The sequence below is a fragment of the Leopardus geoffroyi genome, chromosome B3, assembly GCF_018350155.1.
Source record: "Leopardus geoffroyi isolate Oge1 chromosome B3, O.geoffroyi_Oge1_pat1.0, whole genome shotgun sequence".
NCBI lineage: Eukaryota > Metazoa > Chordata > Mammalia > Carnivora > Felidae > Leopardus > Leopardus geoffroyi.
The window spans coordinates 82,391,644-82,404,460 of record NC_059337.1 but is presented as its reverse complement, the minus strand read 5'-3'; the positions used below and the strand labels follow the sequence as shown (position 1 = coordinate 82,404,460).

The 12,817-nt window shown below is 38.3% G+C and overlaps 1 protein-coding gene across 6 annotated transcripts in view; it reads right to left on the bottom strand.

The window, feature by feature from the left end:
• The window catches only part of AKAP6 (A-kinase anchoring protein 6), a 483,440-nt gene that overhangs the window by 145,163 nt on the left and 325,460 nt on the right, over positions 1–12,817 (bottom strand). For all 6 annotated transcript variants that reach the window (XM_045450650.1, XM_045450656.1, XM_045450655.1 and 3 more), the window contains exon 8: positions 3,107–3,255. In XM_045450650.1, the coding sequence (XP_045306606.1) occupies positions 3,107–3,255 (149 nt within the window). The remainder of the gene's footprint in view (positions 1–3,106; positions 3,256–12,817) is intronic.

The following is a 12,817-nucleotide window of genomic DNA, read 5'->3' as shown; positions in this document are numbered from 1 at the left end:
AGAAAGAATCCCAAGCAGGATCCGCCTACATGGTCAGCACAGAGCCCAATGCAGGGCTCACACTCACAAAACTGTGAGATCATGACATGAGCTGAAACTGAGCATCAGATACTTAACCGACTGAACCACCCAGGTGCCCTGAGGTTAAAATTCATTTCTACACTTGATCTTAGCCAAAAGTCCAAAAAGCGATTAAAATTCATTTCTAAGCAATACTGTGGTTATGTAAACTTCCTAGAAATTTAAGATCACCATTCTATCCAGCTGCTGAGTTTTCCCTGGAGTAGCTTATACATTTTTTCAACCACATACTGATAGTGTGCATGTAGACATGGGGAGGAAATAAAAATATACAAATTGTATCACCAGCTTAATTAAAAAAAAAATTTAAGTTTAGTTATTTATTTTGAGATAGAGCTCGCAGAGAAGGTGCAGAGAGAGAGGGAGGGAGAGAATTCCAAGCAGGCTCTGTACTGTCAGCACAGAGCCTGATGTGGGGCTCAAGCTCACAAACTGTGAGATCATGACCTGAGCCAAAACCAAGAGTTGGACATTTAACCAACTGAGCCACCCAGGAGTCCTTAATTTTCTCTTTAGTAGATTGGATGTCTGTATATGGAATGAAGACCCTAGAAAGCCCACACTATTCCCACAATTGCTTATTGCAAACAATGCTCATTCTATGCAACAAAACTATTAATGAAGTTTATGTATCATTGGAGCAGATAATTTTACAAGGCGGTGTTCTTAAGGCTCCAGAATTAAGGATTTGACTGTGGGAGCAGGGAGTCTCGGGGGCAGGACACCCCAGATAACCTCACCCACATGCATTCCTCAAACAATGCTTTTCTGTATGTAAACAGAAAATAGAAAGGAGTATATGGTTTTTGTCTTTAGTATTAAATAGCTGCCTTTTCTTCAGTACACTCTTAAATTTCTGCACAATGCACAGCCTTCAGCACCCCAAGGAGCATAAACAAAGGATATCAGGCAAGTTCACCTACTCCCACTTCACAGAACAATGCTTGTTGTTAACTAAGCAATTCCCAGGGCAAATTTATGATTTTTGAAGCCCAGAGTAAGTACTCAGGTTGGGTCCTTGGAATCTGAGGTCAGAAGCACGAGGTGCCCGCTCAGTCCCCAGGGCTTTCAGAAAACATGAAAATGTGACCTAAAGTTTGTGCTTGCATCTACGCCAAAGACTATTTAGGCACAGAGAGAAATTAAAGCACATTAAAGCCTCAAAACAGCTTATTGTTCATGCTCCAAGACCTAACCTTTTCTTTCTTATATGCTGCAATGCTTTTCTATATACATAATGTATCTGTATATAAAAAATATCTTGATAGAAAGAGGAACCTGGGTGGCTCAGTTGGTTAAGCGTCTGAATTTGGCTCAGGTCATGATCTCATGGTTAATGGGTTTGAGCCCCATGCTGGGCTCTGTGCTGACAGCTCAGAGCCTGGAGGTGGCTTTGGATTTTGTGTCTCCCTCTCTCTCTGCCCCTCCCCACTTGCTTGCATGTGCGTGTGCATGCTGTCTCTCAAAAATAAACATCAAAAAAATTTTTTTAATATCTTGATAGAGCAACAAATTATATAGATTTGGAAATTTGAAATTTGAAAATTTGAAAATTTGAAAATTAGGAAAATTTAGTACATTTCCTAAACAGAATTATAACCCGCATCATTTTCCTGTATTCTTAGACCTTAGGTTATATCACAAGACAGAATTTATAATCAGTACTTAATTTATCCCAAAATATCTGTAACTACATGCATTTAAAGTATAAATGCAAACAAGTGCACAAAAAGATTTCTTTCTTCCTGCCTTTTCAGGGAATATTTTGGCTACAGTTAAACCCCATATGACGCTTATTAACATGTATGTAATGGAACTTGAGGGAACAGTTTCTCCCCCTTATTGTCTGGCGCAAGTATAAAAGTGAAATAGGTTACTGTTCCCATTTTTATGAGTATACTTATTATTAAGTCATTAAAACAATGAAATAATTAAATTTAATTAGTATTCTTTTATTCTTTAATAATCACCTATAAAATAATAGAATTGAGCCAGAAAAGAAAAAAAAGAAAAATATATATATACATGCAGTATTTGTATAACTTGAAAGTCATTTGGAGGGGCGCCTGGGTGGCACAGTGGGGTGCCTGGGTGGCTCGGTCGGTTAAGCATCTGACTTCAGCTCAGGTCATGATCTAACGGTTTGTGGGTTCAAGCCCCACGTTGGGCTCTGTGCTGACAGCTCAGAGCCTGGAGCCTGTTTCAGATTCTGTGTCTCCTCTCTCTGCCCCCTCCCCTGCTCATGCTCTGTCTCTCTCTGTCTCTCAATAATAAATAAATGTTAAAAAAATTTTTTTAAGTCATTTGGAAATATCTGAAAGTGTAAGTTATTATTCAATAGTATAATTGAACATATTATATATAAATTGAATATAGTATATTTGGGTATTTAGTACAATGTAAATACAGCCATGTGTGTCAGGCTGAGGGAAGTTGTTGATGGGTCACTGAATTTGTTGGGTCCTTTCACATACCATGGACAATTCTAGTGCTAGACTGTTACTCTAATTGACTTTATGTGAATGCAACTGGCTAACCCAGTGTCTATGAAGAATGATTAAATATCTATGTTTTCAGGAAAATTATGTAGTACCAAATTTCCAGTGAGATTTTGATATTTAAAAGTCCTTTGGATAGACTTTAAAATAAATGGTAAAGTTAAAAAGGGGGAAAAAAACACTGAAAAAAATTTATGAAGAAGAAAGACCAATACTATAAGCACAACATAGTCACACAAACATTCCCAACATCACTACTTTGAAACAGAGATTTGAAGCTTGCAAAAAGCCTGTTTTGAAAAAAATAACAGGAAAGTTAGGAAGTTCTGGGTTAGATGAGAGAGTCTGATAAAATCCACACTCTTCCATTCTGGCACAAATGGAAAAGAACGTAAACGCCTACTCTACTGAGCTTTGACTGGTCTGTTAGCTAAGGAGAAAATGCCTTGCCTAACGCTAACCAGTGGAGAATCATTGAAAAAGTAGAGATTAGTGAGAATAAAACAACAAAAAGAATAGCTCCCTACCCATTGCCTCCCACTGAATGAACTTTTGACATATCAGCAAACTCTTCTTTCCTCTTGCTGCTGCTGGTGTACTGCTCGCTGTACAGCTTTAGGGACATCTGCTCAACAGCATCTCTTTGTGCTTCCAGGTAGCATAGCTGAACCTCAGCCTGGAGAGAGAAACAAAGGGGAATTGCTGTTTTAATCCAGAAGGAATGCATTTCAAGTGAGGTGTAACAACTCAAAGAATGGGAATTGTTCACATCATTATACCGTTCCTTTTTGGGTTGGATTTAATGGGATCAGCTGGGCATATTACAGAATTATACTTTAGATCTGAATCTTATAAGTTCCTCCTTAAAATATGACTTGAATAAGTGAACTCTCAGAAGACTCAGTAAATATCACAAAATATCCTTGTGATCATAATACTGCATGATGAGATTTTACATAAAAATTCTGTGAAATTCCTTAATAATATTCTTCCTTATATTGCCACATATGTAACATTCATTTTTTAAAGATCTCCCTCAAACCCATACATTTTCATGGACATATATTCTGAACGTTTCTCATTATCTTCCCTGAGAAGAATAAAAGCCTAGTACAAATTCTAATGTATCTTCAATAATGACAATAGACTTCCTTTGTTACTTTTTTGGGGGGGTCCCCTGTATTATTACCTTAATTTTAAAACAGACAGAATCATGATTTTGCTTACATGTTGGTTTGAATTGTTACATCTTTCATATTTACTTGGGGCTTACTGTAGTAAAGAGAGGTAGTAAGTTCACCATGCTGTTTTCTATCAAACCAAGGCCAAAAGAATGCTGAATAATATTTGGCATGGAAATTTATTGAATAGATGCTTTATTTATTGCAGCTGTTATGATCCCTGTGGCTTTAGGGTTCCCCAGAACACCAGATGAGACCGGGAATGCGTGCCCATGGTAGAGGGGAGGGAGAAATGCTGACTTCATGTGCACTGCGCACCAAAGGAACTCTTATTTTCTTTTGGCGTACTTCACAAAATCTATCCATGTCTGTTAACATTTCTGATAAGCCTTAAAACTGCTACTTCTTTCTAATTTAATTACATATTGTGTTAAAAACAGTTCTGGGTCAGCTGTTGGGTAGTTGCCAGAATTCTGTAATGTTTAAGAAAAGCCAAGTCAGACACAAGGTCCTACTTTTTGTGAACCAATCAAGGCCTTTTGCCTGCTCTCTGGCTGTATAGACTTGACCATGGAAGAAAAACAAAACAAAACAAAACAAAACAACAACAACAACAACAACAACAAAAACAGTGTTACAAAGGGGCAGCTGCTTAAAACAGCAAATCAGGACTCTGTAAATGAAACGGGTAGTTTATGAAATGTAAGATCTCTGAAGTTCCTATGTTGTTGCTTTCTACAAGCAGCTAATTATGAACGCTCTAGACTATGGAGGACGAACTTATAAAAATGCTAAAATTACTATATTTTGATCACTGAAATTTCAGAAATCAATTAAAAGCTATAATCTATATAATGGTTCATGTGAATTTTTCTTGCCCAAACTAACTGGAAAGTAATAGTCAAAGAACTTAAAAACAATAATCCTCCCAAATGCCAACCCCTTTTATCCTTCCCCTCTTCCAAGCTGTAGGGATAATAAAGAGGTCTTCCCATACCATGTATTCTATTGGAAAACCCATTCAAATAATGTTTCTCCACCATTAGGTGCCAAGGGACATGTCTGATCCCTAGAGATTCTCATAAGTTTTTAAACATCCTAAGATAACAAGCCAGACCATCCTCATTCTGGATAATGATCTCACAAACGTGTGTCACTGGTCACAAAAAGAATCATCAAGAATGAAGTCAACTTAATGTAGATATCACTACTATAGAAAAATAACTGGAACTCATCCCTCAGAGACTCTAGGCCATTTCTGTGTACAAAGGAACATACCTCTCATATGACAGGGATACATGGAAAGGAGTTCAGAGAACAATGTGGAGAGCAACTCAAAGATAATTAGTCACCTTATGAAAATGATTGAAATGTTGTAATTTAAGACTTTTATTGCACAATATCTCACAGGCATTTGACATAGGAAACTTCCCTGCACTAACAAAGAGATGAATTAGATGGCCCAAGTCTTTCCTATCCATCTCTATTTCTCTCTCTGCTTTCAATGATTCATTCCTAAATGCGATGATAAAAATAGAACCAAAATAGCTCCTTCTGCTAAGGTTGAATAGCTTTGCCAGTCTAACTCTCTGCAGACTGGTTAAATTTTTCTCATACTATATCTTAGTCCAAAGATAAATTTTTAGGAGGAAGATATGAAGAAAATATACTACTTTAAAAAACAGTAACAGTGAATTTCTGATTAAAGGAATTTTATTTGTTAGCATTTATGATAATAGTGGATACTCTGTAAAATACTATATTTTACAAATGGTAGCTCAACTTGATTAAATAACATTACTGTTATGTTATCAACAGAATTTGGCAACTTACTCATTAAGGAAAATAAAGGAAAAAGAGGGTGCAAATACAGTGACAGATCAACTTGTTACTTCCTGGTTGCTGAAAAGCCTATGGTGCCATCAATTAGAGTAGGTGTAAAAAAACAGAAATATGGATGGATGAAACAGATGATCTGGATTTGAGTCTTTTGGTTTGAGGTACTGGTGGAACACCCAAAAGCAGATGATCAGTAAACAAGTGGAAAAAATTAAGTCTGATATATAAACCTAGAAGCAATGGCTGACATTAGGAGAGGAAATGAGAATGCCATGGGAGAGAGTATATGATGACAGAAAAAAATATCAGTTCTCACTTATTCTACTCAAAGTCTGCATTACCCCTTAGCTGACCTAATGTGATGGATTCTCAATCACTCTCCTTCCTTCCTTCTCTACCATCACCAAATCTGTTTTACAGATGGTTCACTGATTGATTTCTGAATCAGAGCTGAGATCACTAGTTGTTGTTTCAGGGCTTAATTCTGGATTGCTTTTCTTTATTTATACTATTCTCCATGGCTTTCACTGAAATCTATATAGTAATGGCTCCTAATCTTTTCTGAGCTCCATATTATACATCCAAGCAAACACCTGACACTGCTCCTTGGATTTACTTTAGGCACAAGTATTCAAAACTGAATGCTTCATTCTCATCCTCACCACATCCCCCAAAACATTCTGCACTTACGTCCTTCCTTTCAAATAAATGGCACCATGTGTTGCTCAGGTCAGAAAACTGAAAGTTATCCTTAATTCCTCCCTTTACTCATTTCCCACAGCCATTTACTCTCTAAATTCCATTGATTCTTCTTCCAAAATGTCTCTCCAGTCTGTCTCCCCAATCTGCATTCCTGCTAGCCTAGTCCACGCCTTCATCACCTCTCCTCTGCAGTGCAACAGTTATCTTCTAACATTCATCTCTACTCACCCATTCCTGCCCCTCCAATCTTCCTTTATAGTGGCTTCAGTGGTTCTCATAAAAAAATAAAATAAACAAAACAAAATGAAACAAAACAAAAACCCAAAAACAAACAAACAAACATCCCAAACTTCTATGCTCCAAGACATTTGGTTCTTCAGATGTCATTTTCTAATTGTCTCTCTCATGATCCCCATGCCCTGTCATCTCTGTCTATTTTCAGTTCTTTAAACAACTCTTTCCAATCTCAGGGCCTTTGCACATATTGCTCTCTTTCTCTGGAACACTCTCTTACTAATGTCTTCTCATCCTTCACTTCTCAGTTGACATTTTATCTCTCGAAAGGCCTTCCCTGATCACCCTATCAAAGGTATATTCATTCTATTTTTTCTCTCCTTTGGAACAGTATTAATTTCTTTTACAGAATATATCACAATTTAAAAATTCTCATATTTACTTGTTTATACTCTGTCTCTGTCTCCAGACTCTAAGCTCCATAATGGGACTGGGTCTGTCTGTCTCCTTTGTTATTTTGTACTCCCAGAACCTTGGCAGAATATGATAGGGGCTCAGTAAATAACTGTTGAATAAATGAATTATACATTCATCCATCTATCCACTTATTACTCATATGTACATTGAGCCTTTAACATGTGTCAGGAACTGCACCCGGGACTATGTGTACGACGAGGAAAAAACAGTCCCTTTGGAGAAGGAAAGAGCTATGCCAACAGATAGCCTCAAGTGTGCTATGTAAAATGAATGTGGGGAGGATGGGAATTAAAAAACAAACAAACAACTAATTGTCTGAAAATGAGGAATGGGCAGTAAAAGCCTAGGAGAGGTGTCATTTGAGCCAGATCTGGGAGGATGGGTATGATTTTGTCAGGTGAAGAAGCAGATAGATTCTTTATAGGCAGTGATTTGTTTGTTCAAAGGCCTAGAGTCATGAAAGGATATGGCATGTTCAGAGAGGGGGCTGGAGCTTTGGGGCATTTAGAAGAAGAGTCTTACAGAGAAGAGGACGTCAGGTTAGAGAATATGGATGCTATCCAACAACATGACAACAGAAGATGCCACTGTTTCTGTAATGGCCTTAATCTTCCTCCATCTCCCCTTTTCTCTCATGGCAAGGGAGTCATCTGATGGATTAGTCCAAATACGCTCATAAAGCACTTACCTCCTGATGTACTTTGAGAATACTGCATTGAGAAGGAATCAAGTTTCCATCAGGCCAGAAGGCCAGTGTCCCAAATAAATGCCTAAGATATTCTAGTAGCTTGTACCTCTAGTAAACCTTTAACATAATATGGACTGAGCTCCTCCCACCCCCAATTCATATGTTGGAGTCCTAACACCCAATATGACCATATTTGGAGATAGTCTTTAAGGAGGGAATTAAGATTAAATGAGGCCACAAGGGTGGGGCCCTAATCCAATAGGAATGGTATCTTTATAAGAAGATGAAAAGTAGGGACAAAGAGAAAAGGCCATGTGAGGACACAGTGAGAAGATGGATGTCTCCAAGCTAAAGAGCGATGCCTTACAAGAAACCAAACCTGCCAACATCTTGATTTGGAATTTTTAGCTTCCACAACTGTGAGAAATACATTTCTGCTGTTTAAGCCACCAGTCTGTGGTATTTTGTTATTGCCACCCTAGCAGACTAATACACATAATAAAGTTAGAAACGCTGCCTTCCCATCTGAGATTGAATATAATTCCTTTGCATTCCTTCGCTATTCCTAATAGCACCTTTGTGCCTTTGTTTTATAAGCACCTAGAACCTAAGTCACAAGGGATACACCTCTTCAAATTTAGACTACACATTAATAACTTAATCAGAATATAAGGCACAGTGTGTTAAAATAGTTTACTTAAATTTGGCTTCATATGTAGTGGTCCAAATTCAATAATCTTCTTTTAGGGCCTGAATAATTACTCAACCATACAGTTCCCCTTGATACTGAATCGAATAACAATATAGCTAACCCATGATAAATTTGCGGGAAGGGTTAAATTTCTTAACAATCTTTTTTTTTCCATATATGAAATTTATGGTCAAATTGGTTTCCATACAACACCCAGGGCTCATCCCAACAGGTGCCCTCCTCAATACCCATCACCCACCTTCCCCTCCCTCCCACCCCCCATCAACCCTCAGTTTGTTCTCAGTTTTTAAGAGTCTCTTATGCTTTGGCTCTCTCTCACTCTAACCTCCTTTTTTTTTTTTTCCTTCCCCTCTCCCATGGGTTTGTTAAGTTTCTCAGAATCCACATAAGAGTGAAAACATACGGTATCTGTCTTTCTCTGTATGGCTTATTTCACTTAGCATCACACTCTCCAGTTCCATCCATGTTGCTACAAAGGGCCATATTTCATTCTTTCTCATTGCCACGTAGTACTCCATTGTGTCCTAACAATCTTTAATGATTAAACACATAATCACTTTTATAATTACATATAGACATATCCTTTATCCTTGCCTTAAAAAGCACTGATTTAGTCAAGAGATATCAATTATTTCATCATTGCTGCATGTCCCAGCACCCTTTGCTGGGTTAAGTATCCTGAGAATGTTAAAATTAATTTCACTATTTCTTAACTCATGCTATTAGAAGTCTGCCCACTCATTCATACTGTATTTCATAGCTTCCCACCACAACTACCTGCCTTCTTGCATCTGGGTCCACATCCTCTTCCTTCCCTCCTGTTTCTGTGGAAACAGTCCTTTTTCCTTTCTAAGTCTGGTCCCCTTCACCTGTGCACCAGATCTCCTCTTATCTACATAAAGATTGTCACCTCTGTGGTAAATCGCCCTTCTTTCCTGCATAAAGTTTTTTTCTCTCTTCTGTATTATTCTCATCAGCACATCAGCCAGAAAAAAATGCTGTTGCTTTTCCCTTGCTGAGAAAAAAAAAAGAAAGAAAGAAAGAAAAGGAAAAATAATCCTTATACACCAATTGACACTAATCTATCCCCTGGCCAAAGCCCCATTTCTCTGTGCTCCATTATTGCAAAGTCACTTTTATACTATATAGATATACACTATCTATTCACTATGTCCAATTCCTCTCTTATTTTCTCTTGAACACACTCCAGTCAGGGTTTTGTCCACATTCCCCATGCCAACAGTTAGTCCTCAGTCCTCAACCTATACTGACCTGCTCCAGCAGGGCTAGTAGGTATGCTCTAGGGGCACTTGGCCTTATTTGCATGACAGCTCAGTCCCTAACCTCTCTCAGGTCTTTGCAAAAATGTCATCTTCTCATTCAGGTCTTCTTTGATCTCCTACTTAAAAATTCAACTTACACCCACCCCCCACATCCTTATACTCTTTCATACATATTTACCATATCTAGCCAAAATATGTTACTTATTTTGTATTGTCCATCTTCCTCCAGTGGATTAGAAGCCCCATGAGGGCAGGGACTTTGTCTATGTGCTTGTTGCAGTATCAACAGCACCTAGCACAGCATAGGGTATATCACAGGTGTTCTATAAAAATTGGCTGAATAAATTTTACTGAGTTTGAAAATCTGAAACAGTTTAAAATGTACAAAGAAATAAAATAGATTGAAGGCTGCAGCCTCAGCTTGATTTCTGAAACCGCTGGAATCATTCTCACTTAAAAAGGAGATTCTTTTCTTTCACAAAAGAAAATTATTGAAATATATAACTTACTTACTTTTCTCAAAGAAGAAAAGGAAAGCTTTAATTCAGGAATCACTTGATAATGTTTTATTCAGCTAACAGAGTGATCTTATACGTCATACACTATATTAGAAACTAATGATGGCAGTCACACACACATAGAATAAAAACTTGAGCTATTTTCTTCATGTGGTTATCTTCACAATGCGTTTCAAAACAAGTTTTAAGTCTTTAAGTCTTCTGGGTAGGAACTTGTTTTAGCTTAATAAAATCTGATTTCTCATTTTAAAGAAAAAGAGTATTTGAGCTTTTGGAGGAGACATTAACAATGCCACAGTTTGTTTTTGGAAGAGTCCACAGTTACTCAGGAAGATCCTTTAATATAATGTGGGGGGGTAAAAAAGAGAGAAGATAGTACTTTTTCTGGCAATAATTTTGTCATTTGGAAATATATTTCTACTTTTCCTACACAGACTTTTTTAACCTTTGATGCAGTAAATGTAAGCACATGCCTTCTTCTCCTCCTTATATAAATATTTACTATGACTTCTCTTTTTCTTCCCCATTGTATCCCTCTCATGCAACTAGCCGAGACTGCCTCTTCTTCTGGAAGCACCTACAGGTCTCAAGACCCCACAGTCCTGACAAGGACTTCCAGGGTTTATTAGAATCTACACTGTAAATCTCCATAATTTTGTTTGGTAGAGCTCCCCATACTCACTCCAGGATTTAGAGTTGTCATTTTACAGTATTCCTGGGGTTTTTCCCTCAAGATTCTAGTTATTTGGGGGCATTTTTGCTTTTGTCGTCATTGTATGTGGTTCATAATTTCCTAAAATTACTCACCTCTGGAACTGAATTCAAAGTGCATCTCCTTTGAAGAGGGTTTGAGATGACAGTATAGAAGAATCCTGAACTCACCTTCTCCCATGAACACAACAAATATACAGCTACATATGGAACAATTCTATCTGAAAAGGACCTGAAAGGTAGCTGAACAGCACCTCCACAGCAAAGAATAAACTGCAATGGAGAGATGGGTCCTAAAGTGTCTGGCCTCAAAAACCAATAGGACTTACTTCTAGGAAAACTATAGGGCTGTAGGGAATGTAAAATCTACCCTTAAAGGGCTCATGCACAGACCCAGTAGCCTAGGAACCCAGCACAAAGCACAGTTTAAAATGCACCTATCATAAATGAAGGACACTCATTTGTTAATATTAAAGTATCTACCAGAAAGTCAGGAGCCTGTTGGAATTCTCTCTCTGAGGACAAATGCACTGGTGGGAGCCATTTTTGCATTCTGCTTCTGTCTTGTTGGTGTTGGCCCCATGGAGGGACATTTTCACATTACTTCCTAGCCTGCTAGCTCTGGTGGGAGTGCCTACATCTAGGAGTTGCAGCCATGCCCCACTATACCCTCGCTAGGTTGGCTGAACACACTTCCCCCACACACCACAGCCATAATCCCTCAGGCATCATAAAGGACTACCTGAGTGCTCCCCCAACCCCCGCATCTCCAAGCCTTACTCCCCTCCTCTCCACAGTAGCTGGTGGGAACATGCAACCCATACAGTGGATGTTCCTTGAACATCTGCCTCTGGTAGTCAGGGGGATTGTATTTCTGGTTCCCAAAGGTCTGAAACAATTGAGGAGATAGTCTTTGGCAGGCTACCACCCCCAGGGCACTGCACAAACACTAGACCATCACCTACAGCCATCATATAAAAAAGGCCTATTTTCTTGTCCTGGAGCTTCAGGCCTGAGGGGCAGGTTTTAGGTTTGCCCTACATCCAGAGGCAACAGAGTTGCCCCCCAGGGAATATGGGTGGAAAGATATAATATTTTCATCCTTCTTTGGCCTCACCACAGCTAACTGATACCTCCCAGAAAGGTGCTTATACACACATCAAAAGCCACAATATTTAAACTATTGTCCAATAGATACCTCCAGATCTCCTGATCTAGAAGTCAGCAGGGTTTATGATTGTAGACCCACAAGACTGTAGATACTTAAATACCTTAAAAGATGCTGCCTGAAGATCTGGTTTACAATTACCCTAAAACTAGGCACTGTCTTAGATCCCTCCATTTAGAACACTGAGAGATTTAGGCACACCCTCAACAGCAGGGAACTATCAACAACAAATCAGGCTATTTAGACAATCACAAAGGTCTGAGAAACAACCAAAAGCTAGAGAGCAAGGTTGAGCCATAAGTTCTATCACCTACATAAGGCCATTCCTTCAAGACTAGGACAGGCAGCTGTTTCATCTAATAGATAGAAACAAACACAAAGAGTCAAGCAAAATGAAGAGAGACAGGAATGTGTTCCCAGTTAAAAAAACAAGACAAAAGCTCAGAAAAAGACCTTAATGAAATGGATATAAATAATCTACCTGATAAAGAGCTCAAAGTAATGGTCATAAAGATGTTTAATGAACTTAGGAGTATGGATGAACACAGTAAGAACTTCAACAAAGAGATAGAAAACATAAGAAAGTACCAAACAGAACTCACAGAACTGAATAATACAATAGCTGAACTAAAAAATACACTAGACAAGTTCAACATCAGACTGGAAGAACTAGAAGAAAGGATCAGTGACTTGGAAGACAAGGCAGTGGTACTCATCCAAGGAGA